General features: G+C 41.3%; 1 protein-coding gene across 3 annotated transcripts in view; it reads left to right on the forward strand.

Annotated features, from left to right (window-relative positions):
• DOK7 (docking protein 7) overlaps positions 1-18365 on the forward strand; it is a 229599-nt gene that overhangs the window by 22340 nt on the left and 188894 nt on the right. For all 3 annotated transcript variants that reach the window (XM_089691563.1, XM_089691564.1, XM_089691565.1), the window contains exon 3: positions 12109-12339. In XM_089691563.1, the coding sequence (XP_089547689.1) occupies positions 12109-12339 (231 nt within the window). The remainder of the gene's footprint in view (positions 1-12108; positions 12340-18365) is intronic.

Raw genomic sequence — 18365 nt, forward strand, 5'->3', positions numbered from 1 at the left:
CCCGTAGTCCTGAGGCTGGTCAGGTAGTAGACAGTGGCTGGTAGCGGAATCCTTGGACAGCCCAAGTTTAGGGAGGTAGTGAGCATGTATAGTTCAAAAAATGTCCTGGGGTCAGGGTAGTAGTAAAGCAACATAGTCCATTGAAGAATCTGAGGTCAAGTTCAGGAGGCAATCCAAAGAGTAATTCGGGTGCAAGGCAAAGGTCAGCAACAAAGGAATCCAAGATAATAGTAGCTCTGGGTTGGGCAAGAAACCAGACAGGGAGCCAGGATGCTGATGCTATCACAAGCACAGATGCACAGACTGATGAGGTTAATTACTTTCCTGTGCCTTGGACCAATCCAGTGTGGCCAGAATCATTACCCCACAACTAATAGGAACAGCTTGGAGTCTAAGAAGACTCATTAACCCACAGCTGACAGGAGAAGTTGGAAGCTTGCCTAAGACTCCATTTGCATGGGGTTTTAACCAGACCACGAATCCCAGCGGCAGGAATCTACTGATTCCTGAGGCTGTAATTGACAGCTGTGTGCAGATACAGTAGCTGTGGCTTCTGAGTCTGTACAGTGCAATGGCAGGCAGTAGGCTGCCGCAGCTATTTGTGTCAGTTCAAACAGCCAGCAATTGCCTGCGGTGATCGTGCTTGAACAAAATATTTTTAACCAAAATTACCGTATATTAGCCATTACACTTCCACTTTAAACTCATCAAAGAGCCATCAATAGGACCTCATTCACATGGATGTACCAAGCCATACACACTGCACAGGTGCTCCTTGCAGACCTGTTCAGGCAACCTGTTCAAATCAATTACAGGTGGCTGTTTGCATGAATGAAAGAGAACCGAGGGCTGGGCCCACAGGTTCAGAGGGTACACGATGCCACACAGACACAGACAGCGGTTCTTTTACAACAATTACGTTTACTGAACAGTTATAGTGATCATGTAGTTGAGCATACATAAACAGAATGATAACAGCGCATAACCATACAGTAAGAATAATACTGTCTAACACTAACCCCGCACTTGCGGACTTTTCCCCAATGTCCAGAAAGCAGCCTGGCTGTGCCTGAATGTTCCTAAGCAAGATATAACATTGGGGTGCACCCTAAGTATTGCGCAATACTATTTGTAATCCAAAGGAAAGTGGAGTGTGTCTCTTGTAGCTTTCTGGTATATCCAAAATGTCACCGAACACATGTGGTGCGATGTGCTGCGGCAAAGCTGCACTTAGAGTTCCTTGGCAGGTTCTTGGTCTTTTTCCTGATCAACTGGTCCACTCCAGAACCAGACCATACAGTCACTTGTTTCCCGGTCTTGTCGCAGTGAATCTTCCCTAGGTGCCGTTGCCAGACTCCACTGTGAGCCGTAAATCCTCTTCCAGGCTCCACACAGATTCTCCAGACGTCCTCAGCATACACCAGCCAGACACCGAACCCCTCTCACTTCCTGCTCTGCACCGGAACTCCTCCCCTTCCCAGAGAGTTTGTGATGCAGTAAGTAATTTCCTAATTGCAACCTCAAACCTGCATTTACAGTTCACTATGACCCTTCTGAGGATCCTACCCAGTCCCTAAATTAGCATTCATTAAACTTTATAAGGTAAATAAGCATTAATTTTTTAGTAAACCTCAATGCAAAATTGATTCTTGTTTTTTGCTGCCATCTACTGACCAAAGAGCATATTGCAGTTTAACATTGCACATCAGTATTGATCCACGCCCCACACCCTTACATGGACATGCATGGATCTTCATACACAACCTGCAGTGTATATCCATGCAAGTCTGATGCAGATTACGACACAGACAGAGTGACTGATTGGCTGGTAAGGCAGAGCCAGCTAACCAGACTCTATGCTTCAGAGAACCATTATATAATACTAACTGTATGTGGTTAATAAATGCCATGGTATTTACAATGTGTGTTTTTTTTTTCTTCTCAGTGAGATTGTTTAGCGTTTTGTTAAGCTAGCAAGTAAAAGTGACAGTGACAGGTTTGGGGATGACCTATGCCACATTCCACAGGGTGGGTGCTCCAGGTATCATCACTGATGTCTGGTCTTCAACTGAATGGGCCTTTGGGTTTTTGCCCTTTTAAAATGTGTAGAACTGGATCTTATATCCTAGGCAAACATCTACAGGCTCCTGACTGGATATTGGCAGTGGTGAGTGACAGACCCCCATTTAAAATCAAGCACATAAATTAAATGCTGAGCTCCACCACTACTGATGAAAAAGGTGCTAGTGTCTACCAGTGCTTAGTCAGTGACCTAAAGCAAATAATCTGCCCTGCAAAATGGAATGCAGGGTCAAAATCACAGGATCAATGGTAGAGCAAAAAAGAATGCAGAAAGCTCCTACCCATTGGCCACAATCTAACAGCAGAACTAATGCGTTTCGGGAGTCCTGTGGCATCATACAGATTTGCCTTGAAGAATTTGCTTGATTCTGCTGTCCATGACAAGATATTGACCAAGCAAGAGTGGTCTTTCCTGTTCAGACCATTTCCCATGCCACCACACTTTTACCATATCCCAAAGATTCATAGGAATGCTAGTAATCCTCCAGGTAGACCTATCATCTCAGGAATAGACAGTCTCACTGGCAACCTCTGTAATTATATTGACCACTTTCTACAGGAGTTGGTAGTACAGCTACCTTCTTATGTAAGAGATCAGGCCACATGATTGAGATTCTGTCCAAGTACCAGTGGGAGGAGAGCCATAAGTGGGTTTCCTTGGATGTGTCATCATTGTACACTAGCATCCTTCATGAATATGGCTTACAGGCAGTACAATATTATCTATCCAAGGACAACTCCCTACATCCATCAAAAATCTAATTTCTTCTTAAGTACATTGAGCTCACTCTGACTCACAATTATTTCACTTTTGCAGGACAATTTTACACACAAATCTAAGGCACGGCTATGGGGCCTAGGTTTTCCCCTAGCTATGCCAACCTCTTCATGGGTTTTTGGTAGCAACATCACATTTGGAACCGCAAACCATTTGGAGCAAACCTGGTTCTCTACGCTCGCTATATTGACGATATTCTCATCATATGGGATGGCTCTTTGGCTCTTTGGCCACGCTGAATGAGTTCATCCAACATTGCCACTACGTTTGGCATTGAGTTTCCGCATGTTGTGGATGACTTCAGCATAGTGTTCTTGTATTTGGAACTTTGAGTTGGACCAGACTCACATATAGTGTCCAAAAAACTCATTTCAAGCCCACAGCAGGCAACTCCTACCTGCACGCTAAGAGCCATCATCACCCAAGATGGATCAAACATGTTCCTCTGGGACAATTCTGCAGGCTTAGGAGGACTTGCACTCTAATGGAAGACTATGATACCCAAAGCCAAATCTTGAAAAATACGTTTTTAGAGAAAGGGTATTCAGCCACTAACATCGATGAGGTGTACATTAAATATAGAACTGAATATTTTGGCAGGGCATCCACAGAGGCGGATCCTTTGATTACATCAGAGATCAGGTCTCATAGAAACTACAACTACCAACACTATGCAGCGTTCTGCACCAGGTTCAACCAGAAAGCCTTCAACATCAAGAAAACCCTTAATAAGTATTGGGGAATCCTTGTTCAGGATCCCCATCTTTCTGCGCACATTCCCCCACACCCGCAAGTGATCTTCCGTCGCCTTCGTGATCTGAGAAGTATGATAGCCCCCAGCAGAGTGAAACTTCCCATCAAACGGTCTACAACGAAGTGGAGCACTTTGTTTGACCAGAAAGGAAGCTATAGATGTGGGGTGTCTAACTGCGGAGCATGCCAGTATATGTGGCACAGGAAGAGGAAATTCCTAGAGGTAGATGGGAAGGCCCACTACATTAAACAGGTAATTAACTGTGGTACAGTTTGTTATCTATTGTTTAGTTTGCCCTTGTGGGCTTCTCTATGTGGGTTGCACTAAGCGTTCACTTAGAACCAGATTTGGTGAACACAAGTGAAATATACTACATGGCTTTGGCAAACACACGGTGTCTTGGCACTTCAGTGAGGACATTTACAATTATTCGGTATAGAAGTCATACAGAGTGACATAGATACGGGCAGGAAGTTTTGTAATCTCTGCAAAAGAGAATCCTTCTGGATTCACCATTTGGGTTCCCTGGTTCCGAAGGGTCTCAATGATGCACTAGATGTTCAGTCCCTTATATAAGCCATTTATTTCAGTTATATTATCAGTGACATTCATCTTAGTTGTCATTCCATAAGCCTTCATTGTGCTTCTGGCGTAGAACTTTGGTGCATGTTTTTCAGATGTCAGTTGTCAGATTCTTTATATGCATATAATACACCCTTTTCCATGGGCTCTATCTAAAGGGACTTATCCATACGAGCTCTGTTTATATTAATACACCTATTCACACTACTTTCCTGAAGACATAAAAAAAAAATATAGACCTTCTGCGCTACTCAAAATAAACTAATAACAATTAAGAGGAGGGGGCTGCTCACACCCAACCATATACCAAATGGATATTGTGCAAAATATAGAATAATATGGTGCAATCTTTTTTGATCTACCTGACCTTGGCTTGGTATCAAGAGATCCCTGAACTTCTTAATAGGTGATCTAACAGTACTGATTGGCATATTCAAGGCTTTGGACATCGTTTTATGTCCTTTTCCATCTTTATAAAGCTCCATTACCTTGTTACGCAGGACTTTTGACAGTTTTTTTCTGATCCCCATGGCCCCATATCTAGCCTAGTCAGTGCTTCCACATAAGAGCTAACAAACTCATTGACTATTTATACACTGACACTAATTGCAATTTAAAAAGCAACAGATGTGGGACAATAACCTCTAACTGGCATTTTAACCCATGTGTGTCACCTTATGTGTCTGTGCCAAGGCCAAACATTCCAGGGTATGTAAACTTTTGATCATGGCATTTTGGGTGATTTCTGTTATCATTATGATTTAAAAAGGAGCCAAACAACTATTTGATAATAAATGGCTTCATATGATCATCATCCTTCAATAAAAAAGTATTATTTGGCATGATCAGTCATATTTTCAATATCAATGCCAAAATTTCACAATTTCTGCCAGGGTATGTAAACTTTTGAGCACAACTGTATGTAAACCGTTGAATTCCAACTGAAATGGCTGGTGGTAACAACCTGAAGGAGCAGTGATATCATTCCCCTGATCTTGTGCCAGTGCTTGTATCCAGTGGTTACTATACCTGAGCACTGTCAAAAGGGAGGTAACATAAGGCATACAAGGTATTGTGGATGACTACAGAGAAGAAAGGAGTGGTATGGGTGATACAAGGGGTGGGTTCTCCTGGCAGAGACATTTTCACTTTGCATGGACAAATAATAGTGTCTCTTTAAGAATACAGTGAATTGTATATGTAAAAGTATTAAATGCCTTTCCTTTTGCTGCAATTCCTTTTTAATCCAGAGCTCCAACCTCCTACACTGTTCTAATTAAAGGTGTTAAATCTAAACTTTATTTCTTGGGATTCAAATATATATCTGTAATAATTATTTGAAACCCTTGGCTGGTTATCTCATATAGTCTGAACAGTATGAAGTTAGCTTTCTCAGTATTTAATCATCCTCCTGAAATAAAAAGCAGACAGATTTAGAATGGAGCCTCGGCTTTAAGGTGTTATTGCAAGATATTGCAATAGAGTTGATTTACTAAAGGCAAATAAAATGTTCACTTTGCAAAAGAAGTTGTATTTTGCAAGGGAATTTGTCCCAGAACTTAGAGAATTAGGTGAGGTTTCACTTTGTAAAGGATACCCAATTAGATTTAAGGAAAAAAAAACTGCATTTTTGCTTGCAAATGATCAGATGATGGAAGTCAGCAGAGTTTTACCTAATTTCCTAAGTTCCTGGGCAAATTCCCTTGCAATAGGCAAGGTTCCTTGCAAAGTGAGAACAACCTATTTGTCTTTAGTAAATCAACTTAAATATGTTAGCACTTGAGTGACAAGATACAATATTTGATCACCTGAGTGACAAAATACAATATACGAGCACATGGGGGGCAAAATGGCAGTTAAAAAAGGTGTGTGCTACAAAATTATATTGAAGAAAAGACTGAAACAATTAGGGAGAATATAGTTTATGTCTGTTCACTGCCAATGTCTGTAAATCTTTCTTCAGGGTGTCCCTAATGTCTGGACAGGAAATATCACTAACTATATGTTTTCTTTTCTTAATAAGCTTGTGTTCAGACTTTAGGGAGACCCTATAATTGTGATTAATCACTGGGTACCAGAAAAATACAATAGACTATAATTTTTGAAAATGATTGCTATGAAAAGAAAAAAGATACATGGAGCCAATGTTGTCATTAAAACGGAGTTTCACTCAAAAGTGGAAGCTCAGCCTATTTGCCTCCCCCCCTTCCTCCACTGCCATATTTGGCACCTTTTGGGGGGGGGAGCGGATACCTGTTTATGATAGGTACCCTCTCCCACTTCCAGTTCAGTTTGCCACAGCGAAGTGAGCCAGAAGTTCGGCTCCCTCCTTGCTCCCGCAGTCTCCTGGAAACTTTCACAGGTTCCAGAAGACTGCCGGACCAATGAGAATGCGCAGCGTGATTCGAGCATGCACAGTGGGCACCAGCCTGTGAAGCTGCAAGCTGTCACAGCCTGTTGCCCACAGTTGAGATGGCGGAACCATGGAGGGGAGAAGGGATGGCACGGATGAGAACATCGCTGGACTCTGGGACAGGTAAGTGTGTGTTTATTAAAAGTCAGCAGCTACAGTTTTTGTAGCTGCTGACTTTGAATAAACACATAAATGGTAGGAACTCCGCTTTAGCCACTTGCTGTCCGGCCGCTGTATATAAACAGCCAGGCGGTTGCAGTCCAGGGGCGGGTTGCTGTTAATAAATGTCGCCCGCCACTTTGGATTGTGCGCGCTCCCTGGGAGTCGCGGCACCGCGATGGTGCCCGCTGTGTCCGATCGCTGTATGGGACCTCTGTGTGAGGTCCCGATCATGTGATCACTGATTGGCCAATCAGAGATCACATGAATAGGTGTAAGTAAGATGTCACTTCTGACATCATTGCTTACTACGTGTGAAATCTGTGAATAATCACAGACATCACATGGTACAGGGCTATTCACCATGTGACAAGCTGTGATCAATCACAGCTCACACAGTATTTCTCAATGGCTGCAAGAATGCAGCCAGAGAGAAGGAGAAATGATTGCTTTTGCAGCCTTTATGGGTGTAAAAGCGATCAGTGTGAAAAAAAAAAAAATCTTCCTCACCCCCCACAAGTAGTACAGTGTCACTTTGGTGACACTGTACTGCTAGGGTGACAGTATGTTAAAAAAAAAAACATAAATAATATAAAAAAAATAAAAATTTAATTTTTTTTTTAATTATAATTTTTGGTTATAAACTAATTTGGGTTATTTATTTATTTATTTTTTACTAAAAAAGATAACTGAATACATTTTGGCCAAGATTTATGAAGAAAAATTATTTATTTGCAAAATTTTATAAGAAAAATACTTTTTTTCAAAAATTTGGGACTTTTTTGTTTATATAGCAAAAAAAAAAAAAACCCCAGCGGTGAATAAATACCACTAAAATAAAGTTTTATCTGTCTCAAAAAAATGCTAAAAATGCATATGGGTACAGTGTTGCATGACTGCACAATTGTCATTCAAAGTGTGACAGCGCTGAAAGCTGAAAATTGGCCTGGGCAGGAAGAGGGTGAAAGTGTCCGGACTTGAAGGGGTTAAAGTGGTTGTGAACCTCAGACATCAAATATGAACAAAGCATATTCCTCTATAGTGTGTATTTCTCTCAATCTAGAGCACTGTGTCATTTCTGTCTGCTGACTTATTCCTCTATCAGCACAAATCACTTCTGACAATTTTTCTCTTGGTGTCGGGAAAACTTATGTCAGGATAGGGAACTCCAGGAGATTGACAGCCTCAGCTCTGTCCCTGTGAGCTGTGTGGAGGGTGGTGTGTCTCTACCTTCCAATCAGCTCTCAGAGCTCTTCTCACTGATCTCTGCAATGTGTTATTTCAGCTCTCCACCCCCTTTTTTCTGACAGTCAGACAAGCTGTATAAATACTGGACTTTGAACAGATGTAGAGAAGTGAATGCTACAGATAAACAGGTACACCTTATGTAGGGGGATTTTCTTCATCTCTGTGTATCTCCTGAGGCCAGACACATTCCTGGGTATATATGAGGGTTTAGAACCACTTTAATAAAATCTGCCTTGAAAGCTCTTACTGATGAGAGCTGTACCGAAAATAAAAGAGGAATTATTGGAAGATTCACCACCTATTGCTCAAGTATTCTGCCTTCTTCTTCTTCTTTCTAAAGGCATGTTCATTCAGGAGTTGGGTACAAAACCTTTGTTTTATGGTGGCATTCACACTGCATTCAGAATAACTTTTATGATGAGCACCCCCCAGGGGAAGCAAAAGAAGCCCATAGCCAGTTATAGTCTGAATTCTGCAGCCAACATTTATGTCACTGCATTGCAGTACACACACACTGAGCACATGCGAGTTGCTTGGTGGAAGTCACAGCTGCTTATTAAAACAAATATTTTTATATTCATACTTTACGGGTACTAGATACATTTTTCAGATTAGGGCATAGAATGAATTATAATGATCAGAAGTCAGTATCTCTACAACAATATCACAGAATTTTGAACAGCCCTTTCATTTTCTAATAACAGGTGTTTAGAAAAGTGTATTTCTAGTGACTTGATCAGTTGGGAAGATGGAAAGAAAGCTATATTATTATTATTATTATTATTATTCCATCGAGTTTATATAGCGCCAAAGGGTTTGCTCAGCGCTGTACAATAGAGGGGGGACAATACATGAAACAGTACAGCAACTACAAACAGCACACGAGGGTTAGAGGGCCCTACTCTTTCGAGCTTACAATCTAGGAGGGAGGGGGTAGTGGTACAGGAGGAAGTGGCTGTGGGGGACGGAGTGGTAGGAAGGAGAACGGCAGTTAGGTGAGGGTGGGGTAGGCTTCCCTGAAGAGGTGGGTTTTCAGGGAGCGCCTGAAGGTGAGGAGGGAAGGTGACAGTCTGATAGATTGGGGTAGTGAGTTCCAGAGGATGGGGGAGGACCTGGAGAAGTCTTGCAGACGTGCGTGAGAGGAGGAGACCAGGGGGCAAGATACAAGGAGGTCCTGTGAAGAGCGAAGGGTACGGGTAGGGTGGTACCTGGGAATCAGGTCGGTGAGGTAGTTAGGGGCAGTGTTGTGAATGGCTTTGTAGGTCAGGGTGAGTAGTTTGAATTTGATGCGTTGGGCGATAGGGAGCCATTGGAGGGATAGGCAGAGGGGGGTGGCAGAGGTGGAGCGGTTGGTGAGGTGGATGAGTCTGGCCGCTGAGTTCAGGATGGGCTGAAGTGGAGCAGATAGTAGACATTAGTGGGGATAGTCATGGAAATGACACTAGGGATGATTTACTAAAGGCAAAAAGGAGCGTCCTTTTCCATGGAAGTTAAACTTGCTACATGAACAACCTAATTGCCTTTAGTAAATCAACCCCAGTGATGTTTAATGGACATATCAGAATGACACCATGAATTCAGCGGAGAAAGGTGGAGAAAATGTTAGTCGTTTCCACTTTAAAGATGTGTTGCGAGTGCCAGGGACTGCAGTAACCAGATCTGTGTAACTGGATAGGAAATCAAAGCTAAAGCTTCATGTTTTTATTGGCTTTCATAAATTACTCGGTGATGGAATAATATCATCCATGTTCAGAATAAAGTCTTTGTAGGCAACTCTTTTGCTGGTGCTGAAATTTACCAGACGCAACAGGTTTTTCAAGAAGGCAAAGAAGAATCAAAGCATGAGCATGTTACCTAGACATCACTCATAGGGCTGGATTCCAGATTATAACCCAAGAGAGGTAGACTTCTAGGAAAAGTAGTGAGCCAAAAGCCCTAGAAGGAGGATAGGACATCTGGGAAGTTCTGTGGAAAGTGTTGGTGCCATAGTTGCATAGAAATGTTGTTGATTTATGTAGAAGATCATAATTGACAGTGGATTGAAATATAAATTATAACAACCAGTTGTGGACATTGGACATATTAGGTGCACTCTAAAAAACTTTAAGAGTATGAAAACGCTAACAATAAATGCCCCATTTGTGCTCCTTTTTGGTCTAGAAAATACTCCATTAAAAGTGTTTTGCTATATTAGTTGGATAACTGCAATAAATACATGTTAATACAGATGAAAATCTCATAAATTCAAAACTTAATGTGCACTGCTGCACTAAATTAGTTAGCAATGTTCCCTGATATCATTAAAGACTAGAAAACCCCTCCCCTTATGTTATAGAGATAAAGAGAGAGAAAGGTGTTCTGTAGTCCTAACACACTTCCTGTCCTGCAGTGACAATGCTACTCCCCATTAATACAGTACAGTGAGTGAGTGTTGTCACCCTAGTAGAGTAGATAAGTTGCTGTGAGGATCACTAGGTGAAAATAAAGGAAAAAGCAAAAAAAAAAAAAAACTAATGTGGCCAACTACTTTATGGACAAGCTGCAATATATTACATTTTTGGTTTTAGATACACTTAATCTAAATTCTAAAGCATATCTTGTACAGTAAACTTTATTAGCCTTACTTAACTTTCCTCTCCTCCATTCCCTTTAAACCGGCCATAGACAGTTTGAATCCTGGCCGGTCCCCCCCCCCCCTGCTGCCAGGAGAACAAAATAGCTTGCCAAGAGGGATTCCTCCATCAATACTGACTTGAAATTGAGCAAATTTGCACCTTCTATGTCTTACCTTAAAGCAGAACTCCAGGTAAAATTTTTATTTTCCCATGCAGTAGGGCTGTACACTGCATGGGTTAACTGCATGTTTTTACCAGGGGCACTAGGAAAATCTTTACTCACCCAATCCTTCGATCCTCCAGAAAACAGCGCTCCTCCACGTCCAGCAGTGGACTATTCCTGCCGTCCTCATGTCCAGAGCTGTCAGGAACAGTCCATTCACAAGACCACAAGCATGTGCGGGTGGCCAGGACCTGTGGGAATGGTCTTGTGCTCGGAGGATCGGTGGATAGGCAAGTATATCTCTGCTTTCCTCACCCCTAGAAAAAAACGAGCAGTTAATCTACGCAGTGTGGGCATAGCCCCACTGCATGGGGCAGTAAACATTTTGCCTGGAGTTCTTCTTCTTTAATTATGACCTTTTAGCTAAATTTTGGTTTATTTTCCATTTTAAACATTTAAACTTTTTTCTTATTTGCTTGCCTTGCTTATTTATCTTTGTGGCAATGTACTGAAAAAATACGCAAAATTTATATAGAAAATGCAGCTTTTCATTTGTAAATCACTTTGCAATACTTTTGTACCAGAAATTTTATTTTGATATCCTTGTAAGCAGGGCAAAATATAAAATAAAATTGCCCTTATCTGCAGTATCAGTTGTTTTACAGCTACTGCTGCTTAACCTAGAACAAAGCTTATTTTTGTTAACTCGTTTTCCCAGTAAATAAAATAAGTTTTACAAAACAACATTGGCAAAAGAAGTCCTTGTTTGTCCTTAAAAAAAGTAATTTTTTCTGGGAAAACGAGTTATTATAAGTAATGCCAAAATGATCTGGCCTGGACTATAAGTGGTATTCAGGTACAGGAGTTCAAATGGTTAAATAGTGAAGTACATTTTTAAGAATTATACACTGTATTCCTAAGTAAAGTGGAGTTTCCTTTTAGTGCCTATAGGCTCTACCTCAGAGTTTAAAGCCAGCTCTCCCACACACATCTTCAATTACATGGCTGTAACCTACACCGGGGTGAAGACAGTTGTCCGGCTTGCATGTTTACATTTTATACGTTGGCTAAGAACACACCGAGTTGTGTTAAATAAAGCATTGGCCAAAATAACAGGCAGAACTTGATATTGTTGCATTGGTTTTATTATTATAGCGTAGAAAGAAAGAGGAGAATGCAATTTACATAACTGAGCTCTGTATAAAAATAATATGGAATTTAACAGGAAATGTAACACTTCATTAAAAGGCTCCAGATTATTCGTGTCCAGGCAGATATAGAATATTGTAAATGTTCTCATCTGTTCTCTTCCAGACTGCCTGCTGATGCTGGTGTACAAGGATAAATCAGACAGGACGAAGGGGCACAAGGAGAAGAGCAGCATCACATTGGAGGATATCTGTGGAGTAGATGCTGGGCTTTCCTATGAAGGCATGGGCCACTCTGTTGCCATTATCTGCTTCTCACAAGTCGTCATGCTGGGGTTTGATAATAAGGATATTATGAATGCCTGGGATGTACGGATACGTTACAGCTTAGGGGAAGGTAACTACTTTTTTTTCCCCAAAAAAACATGAACCTCAAATACTTTGCTTACATAAAGAGTACAAATATTATGATGTAAATAAGAAGGACAGGGTAGACAGGCACGACCGTAGACACCTCTCCTGAACAACTAGGCCCTGCCTTTTGTATTTTGCCATGGCAGCTCTAAGGAATAAGGATATGGTAAGGTTCGGATTGAACTCACGGAAATATGTCACATGACAGCAGCCACTGTCCAGCTCATGACTGTGCTATCCAAATACAATGAATACCTCCCTACTACCTATGGGACTGTAATATTTAACCCCATCTCTCCAGCGCCAATATATTACCAATTGTTACACACTCAAGCCTTCATTGTGCTGCGGAGAGACTTTATCTATTTTAATAGCTGAATACCTCCCTACTACCTATGGGACTGTAATATTTAACCCCACCTCTCCAGCGCCAATATATTACCTATTGTTACACACTCAAGCCTTCATTGTGCTGCAGAGAGACTTTATCTATTTTAATAGCTGAATACCTCCCTACTACCTATGGGACTGTAATATTTTACCCCATCTCTCCAGCACCAATATATTACCTATTGTTACACTGTCCAGCTGCAGCTCTGCACTTTCCCAACCCGAAGCCGCATATGACAAAGGACAGGGATGTTGATGACATCATTAACCTAATATAGGCATATGGCCATATTTGGCCATTTAAAGAAAATGTCAATCTTTCTAAATTTGCATCTTCAAATTTTAACTGGTGATTCTCTTAGTTAAGTCCTTGTTTAGACACTTTCTGTTTTTTGGGTACAAATAACTTCCAGTTTTCCTCCTGCACTGTCACCCTGTCATTTGCGCTCCTGATGAAAACTACAAGTGGCCGTACTGAATCACAATGTGCAGGCATGTTCCACATGGGAGGCTGGAAGTGGTTAGAGGAGAAAAACAGCACTAATATGCTAAATAAATAAATAAAAAGAACCTGCTAGATCTCTTGCAATATATATTTCATTCTCCAGAGTTTGTCTGTTGTAATAATTTTTCCCCATACACCTGAGATCGTTGCAAGTATCCTTCAGTCAAAAATTCTGGTAAAATAGAACCAATAGAACAAAATTGTGAAATAATACCCAAATATCTCACTTGCACAGCTATCAAATCAATTACACACATTATGCTGTCCTACTTACAGTTAGCAAACAGCTAGCTAACAAAACTGACAGAAGCAGTGTTGTGTTTCATTCCAAAACTGAATTTACTTCTGTGAATCGTTTTGTAAAACTGCAATACAATCGCATAAATTGAAGTTACAATATGCTTATACATGTTTCTTATAAATGTATACAATGAACACATTTCTTACAAATGGCAACCTACAAATCACATTAATATTATTGAAATGTGATCTAGACAGATATATGACTTTGACAAACACAATGAAAGAACTTCAAGGCTTATATGTATCAAAAGGAGAAAGGAAGCCTTCACTTGTGTGTTCTTCTGGAAGCGTAAGTGGAAGTGCAGTGGTAGATGGGTAATCTTTATTTTTAACAAGCATTAGTACTAAAGAGTGCAATTGCAGTGAATGCCTAATAGATGGCTCCCTACTCAACACAATTTTATGTCAATACAGAACACGCGTATAGTATTTCTCAACAGTAGCTGTAGCTAAACACTGAAGTCTGCTGTCAAACCAACATTTTTGGATACTTCAGGCACCTTAGTCCCTCACTGCTCTCACTAGTTCCTCCTGTTGGGTTACATATCAATACAGGACACAGAGGTGGAGGTCCAAAGCAACACAATTGTTCCTTTTAATGCGAACAGTTATCCAATAAACTTGCAAATACCTTTTAGTTTGCACAGTTCCAGTTTCGCAATAGTCAGGCACTTTGACAGTAGAGACAACCCAGGTTTGAAGTCCATTGATTACCTTCTGTAAAGTTCCCCTTTAAGGGTTTCAGTGTTCCACCTGGCAGACAGACTTCACTTCCCAGCAAGTAGGTCTCCAGTCTCTACTGACCTTGCTTGGTTCCAGCTGCAGAGACACAGCCTTTCTGGGGTCTACAAACACAGGATTCTGTCCCTAACTGGAAGCCTGACTATCCCTATCATATGCCTCCTGACTACATTTTCCACTATTAAAGGGCCCTTTTGTGTAGCAGATTGTACTATAGACACCACATCTGCGCACAAAATGGCTGTTAAAATCAAAATATATGTATCAAACTAGACAAGAACCTTGGGAGAGCCTTGCCAAGATTGGTCCTATGCAGTTCTTCCCCTAGCACCTGTAGCAATCATCATACTTGTGACCACTGTGTTTACTAAAGGAGTGCATTAGTGATCATGGGAATGCTTCCTAGTAAGTCTGGGGTTCACATTTGCAGACTGTTATCCAAGCATGCAGTCTGTCTGGAGGGGAAAGGAGGTGGGGAGGGTAACGAGCATGCAGCTCTCTCACTCCTGAACCATACCAGGCCACATGCCCTTAACATGGTACCTTGTCTGGGGGGCCCTAGTAAAGCACCCTGTCCCCATGTTGATGAGGACAAAGGACTCTTGTGAATGTGGGGTCTGGGGGGGATTTATTAGAATCTGGAAGACCCTGTAAAATAAGGGGGTGCCCAGTTATCTGCTTCCTTGGTACATGATAGAATATTGGATACAGAGTACCCTTGGTTAATTATTCACCAAAAAAAGAAATACACAAATACACACACCACAGGTGTGAAAATAATCCTTTATTAACAAAAAAAGCCCCACAGTATAAATAAACATTAATTACGTCTTACAGCAATATGGATCCAATGATGATAAACGATAAACCCGACAACCCACTGAAAAAAAACATGCTGACACATTTACTTCTGACAGATTTCTGGTCTGGAATGAGGTTTTCCCAGTTGGTAGCTAAATGTAAACGAAGGGCTGGGGGAACCTGGCTGATGTCAATGAGCATATATGGTCATGACAAAAAATGCCTCTCTTCCTGACCCATACCAGGCCACGTGTCCGAAGAGTCTGGTTTGGATTTTTCCACAATTTATTTCTTTGTTTTATCTGCCTGGGGTCCCAGTTAAAATCCGAACCAGACCATCATCAAAGATATGGCTATGTTCACATATGCAATTACTATTGAACAGTGTATTCCTGTGGCAGGAATCAAAAGTGTATGTTAACAGCTGCAGCTGGAAAGTCTGTACAAATCAATGCAAGGCTGACAGTGGCTGCATCTGTCTGTAGCTGTCTGCATGGAACTGCACATGGAGCAATTACCTGTGATTAGGGACAGATGATCGACTCTGGACTCACTAGCCACATGTATATGTAGACCCGTCTTGGTAGTTAGGTTTATTGTTCTTTGTTAGTCAGAGGCTGGGTAGCAGCCTGGGATGAGTCAACCTAGGTGTGAGGTAGTGAGTTCACCTCAGTACAGGCTGGGAGGCTCTACAGGTTAGGGCTTCTGGATCCCACCCACCCTTCCAGAAATGTAGAGAATTTTTTGGAAGGGGGTGGAAGAGGGAAGGAGGCCTAGATCTGCATGTTTGAGGGCGCTTGTCCAATCCCCAGACAGGAGGCCGGGCATGGTGACCAAGGACAACCCTTAATTGTGACAGAGCCCGAGCAGCAGGGGAGTCTGATGGAAGATGGATTTAGAGAAGGCTGGAGTGTGGAGCCTGTAAGGAGGCCACAGGGAGGGGAGCCTTAACTCATTAACTACATGTTGTCCAGCCACTGTACATATACGGCGGCAGGGCGGCACTCACAGTCAAAACCACGTTTTAAAACGTGTGTTTTGTAAACAAATAGGGCGCGCGCGAGGTGCGCCGCTGCCCTATCTGTCCCACGGATCACCGCCGCAGATGTCAGTCGCCGGGTCACAGCCGCTCCTTAGCGGCTATGTCCCGGCGATCAGCGGCAAACAGTGACAGAGAGCACAGCTGCAGTAGCTGTGCTGTCTATCACTTCCCTGTCAGCTCGAGGATGAGCTGATCGAGAAAGAACAGTTTTCTTTTCTCGACCAGCCTTGTCTCCTTCCAGTACACACCCCCGCCCCCTAGTAAAACACTCCCCTCACTCCTATAACCCTTCCCTGCAAAATAAAGTTAACCCCTTCCTCCCCATTGCCATTAGTACAGTGTCAGTGGTTTTTTTTTTTGCACTGATCACTGTATTAGTGTTTTTGGGGATGTCAGTGACCCCAAGTCAGTACCCCCCAATGTCAGAATGTCCGCCGCAGTCCCGCCATAAGTCGCTGGTCACTGCCATAAGTCCCTGATCGCCACCATAATTCGCTGATCGCCGCCATTATTAGTATAAAAAAAACCTAAAAATCCCAGTGTCTTTCCCGCCATTTGTAAACACTATAACTTTCATGTAAACCAATTAATTTACACGTATTGGTTTTTTTTTTAGAAAAGACATGTCGCAGAATGCATTTTGGCAGAAATTTATGACTAAATTTTATTTTTGCATTTTTTTTTTACTGGACATGTTTTATAGCAAAAAGTCCAAAATATTGTTTTTTTTTCCTCAAAATTGTAAGCCTTTTTTTTTTATAGCACAAAAAATAAAAACCGCACAGGCGATCAAATACCACCGAAAGAAAGCTCAATTTGTGGGGAAAAAAAAGATGTAAATTTCATTTAGGTATCATATTGCATGACTGCGCAATTGTCCGTTAAACTAGCGCAGCACTGTATAGCAGAAAAATGGCGTAAATTGCAGTATTTATACCATAGTTTGTAGACGCTATAACTTCCACACAAAGCAATCAATATACACTCATTGGGATTTTTTTTTTTACCAAAAACATGTAGCAGAATACATTTTGGCCTAAATTTATAACCAACTTTGAGTTTACTATATATTTTTTATAGCTGAAATTAAAAAATATTGTTTTTCTTCAAAATTGTTGGCCTTTTTTTGTTTATAGCGTGAAAAATAAAAAGCGCACAGGTGATCAAATTACACCGAAAGAAAGCTCTATTTGTGTGAAAAAAAGGAGGTGAATTTCGTTTGGGTGCAGCATTGCATGACTGCGCAATTATCAGTTGAATTAGTGCAGCGCCGAGTAGCAAAAAGAGGACTGGTCATTAAGGGGGGTAAATCCTCTGGAGCTCAAGTGGTTAATACAAACAGCTAAAAAAACTCTGCTCAAAGACTGTATTAATGATGCATGCGAAGATGTAGAAGAATGTGTGTTGCCAGACTGTGCAAATCTAAAGAGGGACGCCAATGTAATAGCCCTTGAGAGAGTAGCGCTACATACAATTGCATGAGGACAGCCCCGGCTTCTTGTCAGACTGTTATTTATTTATACAGGTCTCCTAGCCACAGCTATTCACATACACCTGTGATCCCTGATGCAGGAATCTGCTGTTTGTTCATAATTGCCCATGTGAATGTAGCCTAAGGGTTTGGTATGTACTTTTAGATGGAATCCCATTCCATGTCATACCAGACGCTCACCTAAGATCAGAGTCTGATATAGATGAAAGGCTGCTTTTTTACAATGAAACAGTTGGAAAATGTCATTTAGAGGCAATTTAAATGTTTTTTTTTTCTTTATAAATGTCACTTTTGCTGTAGTACATCTTACAGATATGCCACTTCACTTTAGTCCCCAAGCATGTTATTTAAAGGAATTGTGTATTTTTAATGTTTCCTCTTTAGGTCTTATTAAAAGATCTGCTCCCTACCAAATTATATTTTTAACATTTCTTTAGACATTGATACTTGCCTCCTAGTATAGAGCCCAGCTGCCCATGCCATTTGTTTGACAATTCTTAGCCTCGAAAATGGAGGAAATTGATTTTCAAGATTCTCCTCCCATTTATTTTTATGGGGTTTGCATTAAAGTCCGCAAAGTGCAGATTTTCGGGAGTATATGCTCAATTTGCCCTCAAATTAAAACCAACCAAAAGTACCAACTAAAAGTACTGATGTCCTCCTACATCACCTGCCTACAGGCATTAGGGTTCATGTACACTGCAGCTGTTAAACTCACGTTCAGGAGCTGTTCAG

Source organism: Staurois parvus, unplaced genomic scaffold, assembly GCF_062004578.1.
Source record: "Staurois parvus isolate SC_StPar_1 unplaced genomic scaffold, SC_StPar_1.0 ptg000564l, whole genome shotgun sequence".
Taxonomy (NCBI): Eukaryota; Metazoa; Chordata; class Amphibia; order Anura; family Ranidae; genus Staurois; species Staurois parvus.